Source organism: Triturus cristatus, chromosome 5_1, assembly GCF_964204655.1.
Source record: "Triturus cristatus chromosome 5_1, aTriCri1.1, whole genome shotgun sequence".
In the NCBI taxonomy this organism is placed as follows: domain Eukaryota; kingdom Metazoa; phylum Chordata; class Amphibia; order Caudata; family Salamandridae; genus Triturus; species Triturus cristatus.
Genome location: NC_140587.1, coordinates 81,087,882 through 81,106,843, shown reverse-complemented (window position 1 = coordinate 81,106,843; position 18,962 = coordinate 81,087,882). Strand labels below are relative to the sequence as shown.

The window sequence follows — 18,962 nt, the reverse complement described above, 5'->3', positions numbered from 1 at the left end:
GCGTTCGGAGTACCTCCTCTGATGCTGTTTGTGGTGCAGCCTGACCATATACTCTTAAGTGCATTATAACCTCACGGTAAATGCTAACTTTGCGATGGCTGCACGGAAACATGTCGTGTTTGGTGTCAAACGCTTTGGAATACTACCCCCCACCAGTTCTGGCGGCGGGGGTAGCATTCCACTCTTCTAGAGGGAGAGACATGTTCACAGGCACACGGTTTAGCTCTCAGGCACACTGGATTATTTAATGCGTGCTGGTCGGACGCTCTTCGCTTGAAGGTCCGCCTTTGCTGCTACATGATATAGTTGTTCGCTTTCTGCTGTTTGCACATATTCTTTGTTCAGATTTTAATCGGCCTCATACTTGCACTTTAAAATTGTTGGAGAATCATTTTTAGTGAATTTTAAAATATAAAATATCATTGATTGCTGCTTATTCACGTGGGACAGCTCTGTGGGGGTACGCGGTTACTTTACTTCCTGCTCTCCCGTGTTGCCTCGAGAGCCGCCATTTTTCTGCTCGGTGGCGGTCTAGCTCTCATGCACACGGGATTATTTAATGCGCGCTGGTCGGACGCGCTTCGCTTGAAGGTCCGCCTTTGCTGCTACATGATATAGTTGTTCGCTTTCTGCTGTTTGCACATATTCTTTGTTCAGATTTTAATCGGCCTCATACTTGCACTTTAAAATTGTTGGAGAATCATTTTTAGGGAATTTTAAAATATAAAATATAATTGATTGCTGCTTATTTACGGGGGACAGCTCTGTGGGGGTACGCGGTTACCTTACTTCCTGCTCTCCCGTGTTGCCTCGAGAGCTGCCATTTTTCGGTGGAGGTCTAGCTCTCAGGCACACGGGATTATTTAATGCGCGCTGGTCGGACGCTCGCAGCGGGCGCGCCGCGGGCGCGCCGAAGGCGCGCACTAGGCAAGCCCGTCTGCGCCCGTCAGCGTCCCGAAAGCGTCCAGCGCCAGGCATGCTGTCCGCAGATCCGTGTCATTGGCGGCTAAAAAAGGGTATAGTCGGAGGGATTTGTTATCATTGAGACCTGGTAAATGTTTATTACCTTCCAGCTGGGATGTCGGCTCTGCTCGGCGTTTAGTTTTCTCAGAATGTCATTTCCATCTGGGCGCTGGTTTGGAGGGGTTAGAGTTCGGGTATGCCCCCCCGCCTAAAACTAAAGACCGCCATACAATCAGAGCCGGCCTGATCAACAGTCGGTCGCTGGTGAGACACTATCAAGATATCTTTGATCTTATATTGGATCAACAGCTGGATCTCCTTTTCATAACTGAGACCTGGCTGAATGACTCTTCCAATCCCATTGTTCAGATGGCTATTCCAGTGGGCTTTCGAATCTCTCGGGCGGACCGCCCTAGCGGTAGGGGGGGTGGTGTTGCTATTGTGTATAGAGATGTGTTGGAGGTCTCCCAAGGATCTAACATTACATTGGGGCAGGGCGAATTCTTGAATTCTACCATTGCTTTTTCGGCCCATTTTACGCTGGGCGGGACATTGGTGTATAGACCGCCGGGTTCTGCGGGTCCCTTTCTTAACGGTCTTGAGGAGGCTATTGTTCCTCGAGCCCTGCGTTTTTCCCAATATCTCTTTCTGGGCGACCTTAACATTCATCTGGATCAGACGGATTCAGTAAATACTCAGTCTCTTCTAGATTCTTTAAACTTAGCCCAGCTTTCCCAACAGGTCAGTCACCCAACTCACTGCGGGGGCCATATCCTAGACCCCATCTGCTCCAATTTCCCCATCTACATTGAGAATCCTCTTCCAGTCCCCTGGTCAGACCATTTTCTCTCCTGCTTCACGTGGCCGCTGGGAGGAGATGCGGTGGAGCACCAGGTTAATTCTCACCCCGCCACTGCTAAAATTAATCTGGCTGCCTTCAAGAATCTTCTAGAAATCTCAAAGATTGCTCTTCCTGCAGATTTGAGCGAGGCGTTGGCCTGCTTTACGGATTGGATTGAGTGGGCTGTGGGTACTCACTCTCCCCCCTCATGCCGCCGTCGCGCGAGGAATTCTCCTTCTAAACCATGGTTTTCAGCCGAATTAAGAATGCTCAAGCAACATTGCAAAAAGCTTGAACGAGGTTGGCGCGTCGACTTTTGCTCCGCGGCAAAAAAGACTCTTAGAGAAGCCCAGAAGGTGTACTACCTGGCCATTAGAAAGGCCAAAAGTCTCTATTACGCTGATCGCATCGAGTCCACTAGTAATAACTCGAGTGAAATATTCTCTATTTTTCAGAGCTTTATGGCCCCCAAGGCTATGACTTCCAAACTTCCTGCTTCTGCGGCCTGGTGCGAACAGCTGTCAAATTACTTCATTGATAAGATTTGGGCCATTCAGGGGACATTTGCTGGCCAGAGCCTGTATTTGAACGCAGCCCCTATAGTGGTCTCTACGCTGTCTGCCTTTGCCTCTGTTGATCTGTCGGAGACCCTGAAAATTCTGAAATCTATGAAATCGGGGTCCCCTGCGGATCCATGCACAGCCAGATTACTGGCCTCTACTGCCGAAGTGGTGAACAACAAGGTTAATTCACTTATTAACCTCTCTCTTAAAGAGGCAGTTGTTCCCTCGGAGTGGAAACAAGCCAAAATCCTCCCATTGCTAAAAAAGCCTTCACTCGACCCGGGGATTCCAGGGAACTATCGTCCTATTTCTCTGCTCCCCTGCCTCGCAAAAATTTGCGAAAAAGCTGTTAACAAACAGCTCACTGACTTTGTGGAGGGGTCCAGTCTTCTGCATCCAGCCCAATCAGGTTTCAGAGCTGCCTACAGCACTGAGTCCGCCTTGCTTGAGGTCTCGGAAGCTATTCGCGAGTGTCTGGACTCGGGCGGTAGTGCAGCCCTCATAATGCTGGATCTGTCGGCAGCGTTCGACACTGTCCCTCATGCTCTGCTCCTGGCCCGACTAGCGGACATTGGTGTCACTGGTCAAGCCTTGAAGTGGCTGGAATCTTTCCTTGAGGGACGGTCGCAACAGGTCTGGTTACCGCCGTTTTCATCTCCCCCGCAGCCGGTTACCACAGGAGTTCCGCAGGGGTCCTCTTTGAGCCCCCTGCTGTTTAATATATATATCACTCCTTTGGTCCATCTGGCGGAGGTACGTGGTGCCAAGATTGTTGCATACGCCAACAATACCCAGCTACTGTTCACCTGGGGCAAATCGGATTTTTCCACCGCAAGGGTGCAGGAGTGCTTGACAGCCGTTTTTCAATGGCTATCGGCGGCTCAACTTAAATGTAACGAGGCGAAGACTGATATCCTCCTCTATGGCAATTTTCCCCCTCGTTTTAGGGAATCACTCTGGCCTTCCGATTTTCCCTTGCCTTTGTGTTCTGGACTCCCAGTCAAAAACCTTGTGGTCTGGTTTGATGAGCAGTTGTCCTTCTCAACCCAGATTAAAAAACTGACGGGGAACTGTTTTGGGATACTTAAGTCTCTCAAGAAATTTCTTCCACTGCTGCCAAGATCAGCGAAGGAAACAGTGGTTCGGGCTTTGATCCTTTCCCGGGTTGACTATGCCAATGGGCTGTATCTGGGCCTCCCCGACTACATTTTCCAAAAACTGCAGGTGGTCCAGAACGCGGCAGCCCGGTTGGTACTGAACATTCCAGCGAGGATGAGTATGGAGCATCATCTGCGCTCGCTACACTGGCTCCCGATGAGAAAGCGTGTTGAGTTTATGGCCTTGGTCATAGCTCATCGCGCTCTACATGCTGGCGGCCCGCCTTATCTCAGGAAACGCTTTGCTTTTTATGCGCCTACTAGGCATCTGAGATCGGCCTCTCAGCTGCTTGCAATAATTCATCGGGTGCGCCTCTAAAGAACGGGGGGCAGATGATTTGCTGTTAGGGCCGCGTCGGCCTGGAACTTGCTTCCCGTTTCTCTGCGTGCTACTAAAGAAGTTAGTCAGTTTAAAAAACAGCTCAAAACTTTCTTGTTTTAACTTTCTCCTCGCTGGATCCTTACAGGCTCGCGCCGGGACACTCCTAGGAGTAGCTATGCGCGTTATAAAATTCAATAACATAACATAACACTGGTCTAACCCGGTAGGACTTCCTTGAGCCCTGGCATCCCAAAATGGATGCCTCTGCCACAGACACGGGTCTGACCTCCTGCTGCTGACTGAAACTCCGGCAGGGGAGGCCTGGACAATAGGTTTCCTGTCGAAGGGAGGTATAACCACCTCCCCAGATAGGCAGATGTGTATTGGGGCTGGGCGGGAGCACTCTCTGGTGCTTTGAAGTCCTGCACTGGGGGTACACTTGGTGTCCCTGTGCATAGTCCAGTTCAAACCGGCTGCAGGTGCTACCTGCCCCTGCTCTGGCGCAAAACTGGGCAAAGGAAATGGGTGCAACCACCCCTCTTTCCCAACCCTCCCATAGGTGGGTCCCTAGAGTATGTCCAACCCCCAAACTTTGTATAAGTATGGGAACCCAGTCCTTGTGACTTTAGATTACCCTGGACGAAACTCTGCAATATATATCCCCGACCTTCGACTTTCTATCCTGACTAGAAGACTGAAGAAATCTCCCTTGGAGTCAAGGAGTGACTCCCCTGCTTGGCAGGCACCAAAGAAGCAACTGTCTGGTCTGCTATCCCGAAGCTCCCGTTGGACGGCGAAGTCTCTGCATCACCAGGGGATGATTTCCTGACTTCCCCGAGGCTACCCTGAGTGCACAGCAAAGCTGAGGCCCATGGCTATCGTGGGTGACGAGGAACCGTGACCCCTGGGCACCGCGTACTATTGCTGGTACATCGACTTCCTGTTTATCCTTGAAGTTCTGCTTTAGGCTCCGAGTAGCCCCAGCCTTGAGCACAGACTGCACCGAAGATCTCTGGTCTCCACTCCACGAGTGACCCGTGGGCCAGGTTCTAGTGCGACCGCTCGAGGCTCCTTCGCGATCGCTAGCCTGTTGGCTAGTTGCTCCCCACGAAGGCAACTCCTCTTCTGCTTGAGCTTTCCTGCTTGCACCAGACGTGCCCTGACATATCCTCGCTGGTCGAGTCCCACAGACCTTGCTGGTCTGCACCGACATCCTTCTTCTCTTTCCACGAGACTTGCCGTTGCCAAGGCTTGTTGGGTCCAATCTGGTCGCTGACACCGCAGCACTCGACAGACTTCATGGGACAGCTCGAATCCGGCTCATGGACTTCGTCGACGCCTCCTGGACCTCGTGGATGAAGAGTCAAGACACCCGTCAACTCTCCTGAAGCACCCGACATCTGTGGGCATTGGTCCATCACAACTTGTGTAGGAGACACAACCCCCCTAGTACCTTTGTTTGATCAGTGAGAGGGCCAGTGTTACCCTGCTCACTACATTTAGTCTGTGCACTCATTTCACATCACCACCGCCCCTGGTCCTGATGAAACGCCAAGGATCTTATTGACCACCCAAGGCGTGAAACATGTTGACCATTTTGTAGGTTACCCAGACACATAACGTCTCGACTGGTAACCATTAACCTACGGGTTTTTTATTGTACCAAGGGTACCTCGTTATTAAATCACTTTTTTGTTTTTTGGAAACCCTTAGGTACTTTTAACTCACCTTGCACACACTACCTTCACTGTTCATTTTGGTACTTATCCTCCACATACCCGCATGCACCCATCGGCAGTTCTCTAAAAGATCTCCGCCAAAGAGACCCTTCGGGGGACCCGTAGGGCATTGCACCGCCGGCCCAACGAGGAGCAAACGCCCGATGATGAAGCATGACATCCTTCGGGGTGTGTGAGGGCAACAAGAGACAATTTGTGTCTCCTTATCTTAAGTACCAAATCCTAGACCTAACCCCTCTATCCTTCCTACCTGGCTGGGTATGTAGGTCGTTCTCCGACCACATTTACCACGGAACAGTGCCTCCTTTGTGAGTACCTCATTGATTTTTCGGAGCATAGGCACTGGACCATTAATCAGCTCCTGGTCCCCCCTCTCCTTTTTTACATAGTATTAAGCACGGTGTCTCAGCCGAGGGACCTCCTTTCCTTTTCTTTTACCTCTAACTTACCCTCTCTTTCCCCGAGACATGTCACTATCAACTATGGGGGACAATTTAGGCCTCCGTTTTGGTGAGGATATAGTGGCAGAGATCCTCAAAACTCCGTCACTACTTGATGGTGATGGTAACACAGCTGTACTAGCGCACAGGGTGACTGGAACTCACTAGCCTCCCTCAAGAAGCTACAAGTCAAAATCGCCCTCCATGGGTCTGTCATGACCGAATACCTTAGAGCCAATACAGCACCCAATGGACTGTTGGTACGAACGGCACCCAGAATTCTTTGGGAAGATCTCATCTTCAGGCGGGAATGGAGCCAAATAGCATGGAAATGTACTCGCGACTGGATTGTCCTGATTATCAGCACCGCGAAACGTCTGTCTGAAGCTCTGATTATTAAAATCAATATAGCAGAGAACGGCCTGAAAACAGGCATAAGTCTATCGGCATACCAGACCCGCCTGGCAGAGATCAATTTGGAGATCTCTGACCATCGAGACTATCTCCTCAACCAGAAGATCACTAAACTACAAAAGGATCTTAAAAGATTTGACAGGGAGAAAATCTATCCGTACACCAAAGAAGATTTCCAACCCACTGAGAATGATACAATCTCAGATGATGGTTCATCTACATCCAATCAATCGGGTCGCTCCTCCGGCAGCAACTCGAGTAATCAGAGTTGGGGCCGCCGCACCAATCAACAAGGTCTTCTACCACCTCCCGGGATGCCACCATTTTATGGGTTCCCAGCCCAACCTTTTCCACAACCAGGGCCGATGTGGTACCCTCCATATAATCTACCCCAACCGGGGTTTCAACAACCCTTCTTCCATACCCCTCCACCTCCTTTTCAGAACAGAGGCAGGGGCAGAGGCAGAGGAAGAAGAAGAGGGAACAAACAGGTTCAATGGCAGGACCCAGAAAATCAGCAGAGAACAACAAGGAGCATGGCACAAAAAAACTGATCGTCAATCTGTCATCCAGAACCCTCAACTCCGACGAGACTGCAGCTCTTGAACTAGGACTGGGTTTCGTTCCTACCCCTAAAGAGGACAATTTTAGGCTCAATGAAGAACTCCACCAACTCTTCCGCAAAGTGAGGCTGAGGGCCTTCTTCAAGGACACTGACACGTTAGCACAGGTTGATACAGGACTGAGGCCCCCTTCGAGATTTACCCCCACGACTGGTATGGTCCCTCATGAGGTCCTCACGTTTGAGAAAGCAGTCCTGAAGGAAGTCAATCTCTTGAAATCTCCCAGCCCTTACAACAATCTATCCAACAAACTACGGAATGCGGTGACCTACCTCAAGAATGACGACACCATTGTAATCAAACCAGCGGACAAAGGGGGTGCCACGGTAATTCTTAACACACAGGACTACGAACAGGAATGCTCTCGCCAACTTAGTAACAGGGAATACTATGAGATACTGGAGACCGACCCGACCGCGATGTTACTTGGACAGATCCGCATCATGGTGAATGAAGCATCCACGGAAGGATGGATCACACCTAAAGAAGCGGCATTCTTAGTGAACCTGACACCTAAGATGCCTTACTTCTACCTCCTTCCCAAGATCCACAAAGGGGTTACCCCTTGCCCTGGTCGACCCATCGTGTCTGGGATTGGCTCCTTGTTGGAACCCCTCAGCCAATTTAGTGACTTTTTTCTACGTCCTTTGGTCCAAGCCACGCCAGCATACCTCAAGGATACACATGATGTCCTCAATCTCATCCAGGTCATCAATGAGGAGAACACTGTGGACATCGACCTACTGCTCACACTCGATGTAGAAGCACTTTACACAAATATACCCCAAGATGGGTTATTACTAACCTTCTACAAGAATCTGAACTCCCCACTCAAACTCCGGCAGGTTTCATTTCAGCACTTATCGCATTGGCTCTCACAAACAACTTTTTCATGTACAAAACCACCATATATCACCAGGTACAAGGTACCAGTATGGGCAGCACCTTTGCGCTGAGCCTGGCAGGCCTGTTCATGTCCCATTTTGAAACTACCCACATTTTTGTGGATACCAATCCCTTTCACAAACATCTTGTGACCTGGAAACCCTACATCGATGATATCCTGATCCTTTGGAGGGGCCCTGAAACCTTGACGATGGACTTTTTGGAATGGATCAATAATCAAGATCCTCACCTTCGATTCATGATGACAACCAGTAAGGAGAAGATCCCTTTCCTGGACCTGTCCATCAACCTCAAGAATGGGGTATTACACACCAGTACATATAAGAAAAGCACAGACTGCAATAGCCTCCTGAGCTTCAAAAGCCACCACCCTAAAGCTTTGAAGGAAAATTTACCATATGGGCAGTTCTTAAGAATTAGACGCAACTGTAGTAAAATACAGGACTTTGAACTACAAGCCAATAACTTGGCAGAGAACCTTACTGAGAGACACTACCCTGAACAGGTTTTTAAGCAGGCTAAGAAACGGGCTAGGAATAACACACGTGAAGGCCTCCTGGAAACAAGGGAGCCCAAAACTAACACTCTCATCACGTGTATTACAACCTTCACTCCTCTCTCGAACCAAATTTAAAAAATCATCAATCGCAACTGGAGAATTCTGAACAGTGACGCTTTGAACATCCCGACGCCCCGTTTTGCCTTCAAAAGGACGGAGAACTTGAGGGACCAGCTAATCAACACACGACCGCGACCCAGACAGATGACCAAAGAAAGCACCCTCTGGGATCTTCCAGCTGTCAGAGGTCATTATCCCTGTGGCACATGTGGTGCCTGCGCCTCCACACGACATACCAAATTTCTACAATTGGGAAATCTGAAATGGGAACAACGCAAACATACTAATTGCAATACCATGAACTGCGTATATCTTATTTCATGCCCATGCACCCTCTACTATGTTGGTATGACGACCAGAGCGATCAAGAAAAGGATCAGTGAGCATAAGAGTACAATCAGACGAGCACGCTCAGCTACAAAATTGACCAGCCACTTTTTGGAGAAAGGCCATCCTTGTGAAGCAATCCAGTGGACCATTCTGGAAGCAAACCCCAACTGGAACAGTGACTCCCTCTTCAGGCGTGAACAACGTTGGGTCCACCGCCTACACACTGATGCACAAGGCCTGAATGACGACATCCCGTGGTCAGAATTATAGAGGTTTTGCACCACTCTGTACATAAAGGTTCCAAGGAATACCAACCCTGTCGAGGGGTTTTGCCCACCTTGTGTGTCGACTTGTTGAATACAGACAGACCTAACTGGTTTGTAACCCTGCCTCCACACCTGGGAAAGAGTGAATCTGTGATACACTCACACTCACATACCACACTAGATCCCGTTGGTTGCAGACAAGATATGGTCACCATGTACCCCCCATCCTAGAAACTAGTACACCCGCTTTATCTGTTGGGTCAATGAGGCATTTTTTAGCCCTACGACATGCGCTTACTTTCATAGCACCAGCCTTGGGGTCCTTATCCCCATTTACACAGGACTTACTTGCTACATGTGAGCCGATTACTCCGGGGCTCCCACTGTGAACTACGCGATTTATTACTGTAGGTGAGCGCATACTTTTTTAGATACTTTTGTAGACACCCTTTTAGACACTTTTGAGATTTTCGATCTCTCCGTTACCCCCTTATGACACCATCACCCCACGCATGCGCAGGTAGAGCACTTCACCCTAGACACATGCGCGAGTGAGCACGGGTGCGTTTCAATCTACACGCATGGGCAGTTCCTCACTTACTGACGTAGCACCTCACGCTACACCGGAAATAGGTACCCCCCAACCTTCCCGGGTTCTGCACCATAAGTATAGCCAACTCCACCCCTTATTCTACCTACGAGCTGGCGTCTGGATAGGGCAGGTTTCCAGAGCTGACACCTGAGTAACCCGTGAGTATACACCGAGACCGCTGCTCGTTATCTCGCCTGAAGTAAGTCTTGACATGGTGTATGTGTTTTCTATGTGTCTAATGCTGTGCCACACATATGCCTTTTTTCCTCTCCCTTTCTCGGGCTTCTACATTATGTGACCCGGGATTGCCTGCCTACAGCCCTAGATGGTGTGGGCGTCCAACGCCGCTACACTCATGGAGTAATTTGTTCTCCTCACATAGGTAAGCGCGCACCATAAGTTTCTCGCATGTCTCACATTGAGACTTCTGGATCGGGGTATTTTACCCCCTCGGTGAGATGCTGTCTGGTGTGTGGCGACAGGTCATGTGTGGTGATGACCCATTTTCGTGGCTACGGTTGGGGGTTTGGGGCTTTGTCTGGGATGCCTCGGTTACCCAGTCTCACCGTCTTGGGTTCCATGGCCCCATCTCCCTCCCGCACCCCTTCCGTTAGCCGACTGGGTACGCTACTCACGCTGACTTGTCAAACCAGTACCGAGCCTCTTCATGTCTCCCCTTTTGTTCTCAGTGACTGTCTTCTGGCTACATGTTCTAGATGTTGAGACAGTGACGCTCCACATGGGACAGAAGGAAAGGTACTGCCTTTTTTAACTCTGTTTCTCCCCTTTTTTCAGTGTTTTCTCTCTCCCTTTTTTTAAGTCATGATCAAAGGGGGCATAACTAACTCCACACCCACACACAACCTGTGTAGGAGACAAAACCCCCCTAGTACCTTTGTTTGATCAGTGAGAGGGCCAGTGTTACCCTGCTCACTACATTTAGTCTGTGCACTCACTTCACATCACCACCTCCCCTGGTCCTGATGAAACGCCAAGGATCTTATTGACCACCCAAGACGTGAAACATGTCGACCATTTTGTAGGTTACCCAGACACATAACGTCTCGACTGATAACCATTAACCTACGGGTTTTTTATTGTACCAAGGGTACCTCGTTATTAAATCACTTTTTTGTTTTTTGGTAACCCTTAGGTACTTTTAACTCACCTTGCACACACTACCTTCACTGTTCATTTTGGTACTTATCCTCCACATACCCGCATGCACCCATCGGCAGTTCTCTAAAAGATCTCCGCCAAAGAGACCCTTCGGGGGACCCATATGACATTGCACCGCCGGCTCGACGAGGAGCAAACGCCCGATGATGAAGCATGACATCCTTCGGGGTGTGTGAGGGCAACAAGAGACAATTTGTGTCTCTCCTTATCTTAAGTACCAAATCCTAGACCTAACCCCTCTATCCTTCCTACCTGGCTGGGTATGTAGGTCGTTCTCCGACCACATTCACCACGGAACAGTGCCTCCTTTGTGAGTACCCCATTGGTCCATCCTGTCCTCGGTCCCTGGCTAGTGACCCAGACTCTGTCCCCTCTGCTTTCAGGTTCCTTCCATCCTAGATCCAGGCTTGGATCTCTTCGGACACTTCTCTTCACAGCAGCAGCAGTTCTTCGCCAGCTTCCATTGTAATCGACGACGCGACCCGACACCAAAAGACACCTATGCACCCGGCTTCCCTGGGTGAGATAACTCGAGTACTCGGGTGCTCCCGTGGGTGCTAGCCCTAGAACTTCTTAAGTCCAAAAGGGTTTGGTCCTGACTCAATTCTAAGTGTCCCTAATCTTTAAATTTCCAACCACGACATTGCCCATAGAAGCTAACGGGAACCCGCGGTTGTGTTTACACACTGCACACAGTCCCCGTGGGTCCCCTGTGTCACTACCTTGGGTGGTTCCTTGGGGTCCCAGCGATTCTACAGGCTCTAGGCCTTGTGTCCAGTCCAGTCGTGGTTCTTATACCACTTTATTGGTATATGGTTTGGTACGCCCCTAGGGCTCAAACGTGTATTTGTGCTATTACTGTTGATTGCTAACTTGTAAATTAAGTACTTCGAACTCCAGTCTCATAAAGAGACTAGAGGGGTGTCTTTTATCCTAAATACATATATTTTAAATATATACCTGGTGTGGTAGTCCTTTCATTTGATCATTCAAGTGATTATAGACTGGTTAAACAAGCTGTTTTACACTCCTTCAAGACGTAGCCTGAAGGCTGCTCTCCGTAGCTACCACTAGGATAGCTTTCACATAAGGTTGTCTTTAACCAATTCACCATAAGGGGTTGTTTGGACTGATACAAGGTGCCCACTAGAACTAGTGGACAGCATATATCAGGCCACCTTCTCACAGGCCGCACCCACTTTTTCAGCCAGACGCCTTTGCCAAGTTCATCTGCTGAGTACCACAAGAATCCTCACTCAGTCCCACGCTGTTGAACATCTACATGGCCCCACAGAATCAACATTATGTCCTATGCAGATGACTCCTATCTCATCCTCTCCCTCTCTGACAAAATATCAAACATCCAAAGTACCTGCTCTGCTTGCATGATGGAAGTTGCCGAAGTTGCCAGATGGATGAAAACCAACTGCCTCATGCTCAACACAGACAAGGGGGAGGTAGTCATCTTCAGTAAACACTCCACGCTATGTGGCTTCACTTGGTGGTCTTGGACTCACACCCAACCTAACCACTAATCACCAATACGAATAACCTCAGAGTAGTAGTCGACAACCAGTTTGCCATAATAGTATAAGTGAACGCAGTATCAACCTTCTATTTTCACACACTTGAAATCCTCAAGAATATTTTCAAGCGGCTTCCCTTCCACACCCCCAGAACCAACACCCAGACCCTCATCACCATCAAAGACTAAGGCAACCCACTTTACGCAGGAATCAATTCACATCTGAGCAGCATACTCCAGACTATATAAAACGTAGTCACCAGACTCACACACAGACTCCCCTCCCCGTTTCCATATCACCCCACACCTCGAAGACCTTCATGGACTCACCATCAACAAAAAGTACTCTTCAAACTCCTAATGCACGCATATAAAGCCTACCACAACATTGAACCGCCTACCATCAACAATCGCATTAATTTTCATATTCCTACTTGACACCTCCATACTGCCAGACTCCTACTTGCACACATCCCCCACATACACAGAACTAGCAGTCATGCCTCCTCCTACCTCACTCCCAAAGCCCGGAACGACCTGCCTCTGCACATCAGCGCCATTTCCTCAGCCCTTGAATTTTGCAAGAAACCAAAGACATATTCACCTAGTCTCAACCCTGCCTCAGTGCACGCCGGCCCGTCTTCACATCGCCAGGATGCCATCCTGGGTGAGACATGCGCTCAACAAATATTTATAACTTAGTAGGTGACCTTGCGCAGTGTAATGTCTAATACAGTGGTGTTCTACCACATTGCACAGTGAGCTGTTTAGTGCAGTTTGCCATCTAGTACTTTGTACTGCTGGTACAGTGACTGCTCTATCACAGTGTTTAGTACAGCGGGCTCTCTAGCACAGTGATCTTGTAGTACAGTGGGGGTACTCTAGCACAGTGTACCGACTACAGTGTGCTCTGTACTGCAGTGTACTGACGGATTCCTGTTTTGGCTTGACTTCATACATGTTTCACCCTCTGCTGAAAGGATGTGTGTGTGCTGCCTACACTAGGCATACAAAAAAAAGTTTTTAATAATTTTTTAATTGCACTATATGATGTTTTGTGTCACAACCCTGTGGTTACACAATTAGGCTCTGACCCACTTCTCAATGCAGAAAGTCACAGTAGGCCCTTCCACCCTCGCCCTCCCATGGAGCAAGCAGTATAGTATTTTAGGGTAAGAAACGGTATGCTATCTTTTCATTGGTTGTATGATGATGCGTTTACTTGCCACGTGTCTCATAAAGACCAAACCACGCGCGCAATAGGTATGACGCTGCACGGAAGGCAAAGTGTGCCAATTGTATATACTTACACGTCTGGTTTGTATGTCTCTTTTTGTTTCCTTTTTTCCTACAGAATCACTCAGATTGGTACTACACCGAGCGGCAGCGCAAAGCCCACAGCCCCCGTCCCCCTAGGGGCAGTTTCTTTTTGCACTAGATGCGAGGAGACACTGCCCGTAGTTAGAAACCCCTTTTGGTCCTGACGAATGCTACGTACCCTTCGGGGACACGAATGCAGAAACATGTTGACCACACTTGACACGGTGAAGGGAGAATAACGTCCCGGATCACCGCTCACCTCTTTTAATACCATACATTTGTTCTTTGAATAAACATTGTCTATTGACAAATGTAATGGTTTTTAGATCACTTATTCACGGCCATCACTTAGCTTTAGACGTGCATCCCTGTCTCCAGGTGTATGCCTGCCCTCTATCAAACGAAGTTTTTAGAGGGCGAGGACAGCCGATGATGAAGCATGACTCCGGGCGGAGTGTGAGGCCAGTCCGTAACTTTTTATGAGATGCCCCCACTGGTGCTGCATCTCAAGATAACTCTGTAGGAAACTGTAGGAACCCATACTAGGGGCAGCCCATTTTTGTGTATACATAGTAGATTGGAGGCTGGCTCGCCCCTAAGCCCCGTGCCTCTAGTTCCCACCCCCAGCAAGGACTGGGGTTACTGTGTGTTAACCTCATACACGTCATGTTTCAAATAAAGTGCCTTGTGTGTGTGCTGCTCCATCTACACCAGAACTGTGTATAAAGCACATCTCTGCTCCTCCAGATAGGTGCTGTCTAGTGCAGTGTTCACAACAGTGCACGCCTTTCAGATAGGTGATGTCTAGCCTGATATATTGTACAGTGCTCCTTACTGATAAGTACTTTCTAGTACAGTGCACACTGCACAAAAGTTTGCTTCTTTCAGGAGAGTCCTGCTAGTGCAGTACAGTATAGTGCACTCCTTTCATGTAACTGCTGTACAGAGCAGTCTATTGCGTAGTATGTTGAGCCATTTCCAGATAGGAACTGTCTAGTGCAGTACCGAACAATGTGCTCCTTCAAGGTGGTTGCTGTATAGTGCAGTGTACAATATAGTGCAGTGTGCTTCTTCCAAGTAGGTGCTGTATAGTGTGGTACATTGACAGTTCAGTGTGCGCCTTTCAGATCGGTGCTGCCTAGTGCAATATGAAATACAGTGCAGTCCTTTGAAATAGTCCTGGTCACTTGCAGTACTGCTTGCTCCTTCCACATAGGTGGTGGATACTGCAGTACATTAGAGTGTGCTCGTTACAGAGAGGTGCTGCTAGTGCAGTGCTGTACATTGTGCTCCTTTCATGTCAGCTAGGTGTTGTATAGTGCAGTATATTGTGCAGTACAGTGTGCTCCTTTCAGATACATGCAGTCTAGTGCACTACCAAACAATTTGCTCCTTTGAGGTTGGTGCAGTATAGAGCAGTGTATTGTTTAGTACCGTACGTTTCTTCCAGGTAGGTGCTGTATAGTGCAGTCTGTTGTACAGTGCACTCCTTCTGTGATGGGTGCTGAGTAGTGCATTGTAAAGTACAGTGTGGTTTTTTGTGATAGATCCTGTGTAGTGCAGTGTGCTCTTTGTGGGTAGGTGCTACATAATGCAGTATATTGTACAGTACAGTGCAGTCCTTCTAGATTGATGCTGTACACTAGCCTTTCAGATAGGTGATGTTTAGCATGTTGTGCGGTACAGTGCACTCCTTACTGATAAGTACTTTTTAGTGCAGTGTACACTACACAAATGTTGCTTCTTCAAGATATGAGCTGTCTAGTGCAGTACAGTACAGTGTGTGTATTCCAGGTAGGTGCTGTATAGTGCAGTATATTGAACAGTACAATGTGATCCTTCTAGAGAGGTGTTGTATAGCTAGTTTTGCCTCGTTTTAATAACCTTATATAAAATCTAAATAACAGTTATGTACATTCTTTGTGTGCATTAAATGTCTAATTCTGAATCTCTTCTCCACAGTGACGGTGATTCTGGATCCAGACACAGCGCATCCACAGCTCCTCCTGTCTGAGGAGGGGAGACGTATGAGAGGGACAGACACAGCACAGTCCCTGCAGTCCCCCAAGAGATTCTCCTATGAACTCTGTTTGCTGGGGAGCGAGGGGTTCACCTCAGGCAGACATTACTGGGAGGTGCAGCTGCTGCGGGAAGGAAAAGGAGGATGGATTGTGGGGGTCGCCGCAGAGTCTGTGAACAGGAAAGGAGAGATCACATGGTCACCTAAGGGAGGAGTCTGGGCTGTAGAGAGGGGCTGTGATGGTCAGTACAGGGCTCTCACCTCCATTCCGACCCCTTTGTCCCCTTGTGAAAAGCCCCTGAAGCTGGGGGTGTATCTGGACTACTGGTGGGGGCGGCTGTCCCTGTACAATGCAGACTCCATGGAGCTTCTCTACACTTTCCCCCAGGCCCTCTTCACTCACAGGCTCTTCCCAATCTTCTGTGTCTACTGGGGAGCAGAGATGAGACTGGTGTAGGAGCTGCAGCCCCCCCTCAGGAGCAGAGCTGAGGCTGGTGTAAGAGCTGAATCCCCTTCACCCCCAGGAGCAGAGCTGCGTCTGGTGTAGGAGCTCCAGACCCCCTCAGAAGCAGAGCTGGGCCTGGTGTAGGAGCTGTACTTCCCCCCCCCCCACCCCTGGAGGAACTGTACCCTCCTCCCCCCAGAGGAACTGTACTTCCCACCCCCCTCCTCCCTCCCAGAGTAGTGTTGGGGCTGGTGTAAGAGCTGTAATCCTCCCCCTTCCCATTAATGCTTCCCTCCCCCACACCTAGAGGGCCTTGAGGGAGGCGCACGTCTTTCGGAGTCCTTAGGGGGAGGGGCTGTGACTCCCGTATGGGGGGAGGGGCTGTGACTCCAGTGTGGGGGAGGGGTGGCCCTGCTAATAGTTGTTATGGGAGGAGCTGTATCTATGAGTCTAATGTGGGGTAGGGCTGTGACTACTGTGTGGGGGAGGGTCACCAGCTGATGTGGGGGAGGGGCAGTGACATTCCATCCAGTGACATTCCATCTCCCAGCTCAGATTTAACCCCTTCTGCTCCTGGTGTCATTTAATTAACATTCAGCATACCTGCCTATATAGGCACTGTGACCACAGGCACTGCCGGCTCCAACACACAGGCACTGGTGGCTCAATTTCAAATAACACTGACTCCAAAATACAGGCACTACTGATTCCAGTCACAGGCATTGCTGATTAAAGTGCAAATAACAAAACTCACAAAACATCTTAAGACTAGGACAATACAAAAGCAAGTGAACAATAAACATACAGGGCAAAAAAGACAAACAAATAAAGTGAACAACAATTATTCACTATATACATGTGTTTGAACTAGCCAAGTATTAAACATTAGTGCTTTCATCAACAGAAATGCATTTGTTTATGTCTTTTTTGTGAGTTTTGTTATTTGCACTGTGTTACATTTTATGTTCTGTATGTGATTGTTTAATTACAGTATTGTAGTGGGTGCTTTTCAACTTAATACATGAAAATATTTAAATGTATGTTTTTATGTATAAAGAATGCTCATATATAAAAAGAAACAAGCATTTGCAATGCAATAGGTTTCGCCTTTGCGAAAGTTTGAGCTATTGGCATTGTAAATGACAATGCCTTTTATTTATCTGTTTTGAAAACCTGCAAGCGGTGCGTAAACACGCACTTTGCTCTTATAGTTGTTGCTTATGAGAAGTAAGGCTGGCAGTAACTGCGCCTCTTTTACTGCCAGCCTTGCTTCTCGTAAGCAAAGACTATGGGCCCGATTCACAGAACTAATTTAAGACAGAATCCTAAACTTACTACCATTTTGGTATTCACAGAAGGCACTTACTCATTTTGGTATTCACAGAAGGCACTTATTCATTTCGGTATTCACAGAAGTTAGGAGTCCTAACTTTAGGACTCCTAAATGCCTTCTGTGAATACCGAAATTCTTAAAATTAGGATTTTTCTCAATTTAGTAGTAGTAAAGTTAGGACTCCCAACTTTAGGACTCCTAAATGCCTTCTGTGAATACCAAAAGCCTTAAAATTAGGATTTTTCTCAGTTTAGTAGTAGTAAAGTTAGGAGTCCTAACTTTAGGACTCCTAAACTGAGAAAAATCCTAATTTTAAGACATTCGGTATTCACTGAAGGCATTTAGGAGTCCTGAAGTTAGGACTCCTAACTTCTGTGAATACTGAAATGAGTAAGTGCCTTCTGTGAATACCAAAATGAGTAAGTGCCTTCTGTGAATATCAAAATGGTAGTAAGTTTAGGATTTTGTCTTAAGTTAGTTCTGTGAATTGGGCCCTATAAGTGCAAAGTGTCAAAACAAGGAGGAGTGGTGCGTGAACCTGCCACTGCCGAACCAGGTAGTTTCCAAGACCCTTTATTTAAAGGCCTTGCTCTTTAGAGCCGCGCGCCCCTGGAGGCCTGTTCAGCTCTAGCCAACTGTGATGCTTTGGGCCAAAATCCGATTACTGTACAGCTAGTTGCCAACCTTCCTTGCATCTTGGCGCGAACCTCTCCATGACTTTCGGGGCACGCCTATGGTTCTGCACGTGTGAGAAGGGAATATGGCAACAGAGAATGCATGTAGTAAGAAGTCTGCCGTCAGCCCTCGAGCCACCACTCCTAATGGAAGAAACCAAGCGGTGGAATGTTGCTACCTGCTGCTACAAGGCGGTGTGTTCTTGTGCATGAAACAAACACTGCATGCACACGGCCCTGAGCCTCTGCAGGCAGCATGATGCCAGCCACTGGTGAAGCAGTTACCCGAACAGTCTTCTCAAATACAACAATCCACGTAAAATATGATAAAGAGTCTTCAAAGTTCAAAAAAATATTTCTTTAACCTGTGGAAGATTTGACATTAACAGGGCACGTTATAGGACTGCTCTGAGAAGCACTTATTAAAGTGATAGTTTTGTACAAATGGTAGTCTGAACTCGCACATTCTCAAGCGCTTTCATGCGTGACGATGATAACGAGGAAAAAAGAGTTTTGGTAAAAACAATATTGGCCTAAAATCACACAATGTAAGCAGGGAAGCAGTTGTCTATCCATGTTTTCTGGTTTCACTCTGTACAAACAGCCAGTAAGTAGGTTTCTGTTTTGTTTTTTAACCTCTTAGTGCATTCTTCTGCAGTTTTTTAAATATAGCGGCCACAAGTATTGGAGC

The 18,962-nt window shown here is 48.2% G+C and overlaps 1 protein-coding gene across 2 annotated transcripts in view; it reads left to right on the top strand.

The window, feature by feature from the left end:
* The window catches only part of LOC146830254 (E3 ubiquitin-protein ligase TRIM39-like), a 420,317-nt gene extending 404,041 nt beyond the window's left edge, over window positions 1-16,276 (top strand). For both annotated transcript variants that reach the window (XM_085604455.1, XM_085604454.1), the window contains exon 6: window positions 15,762-16,276. In XM_085604455.1, coding sequence (XP_085460581.1) covers window positions 15,762-16,276 — 515 coding nt within the window. The remainder of the gene's footprint in view (window positions 1-15,761) is intronic.
* The last annotated feature ends 2,686 nt before the right edge of the window (window positions 16,277-18,962 follow it).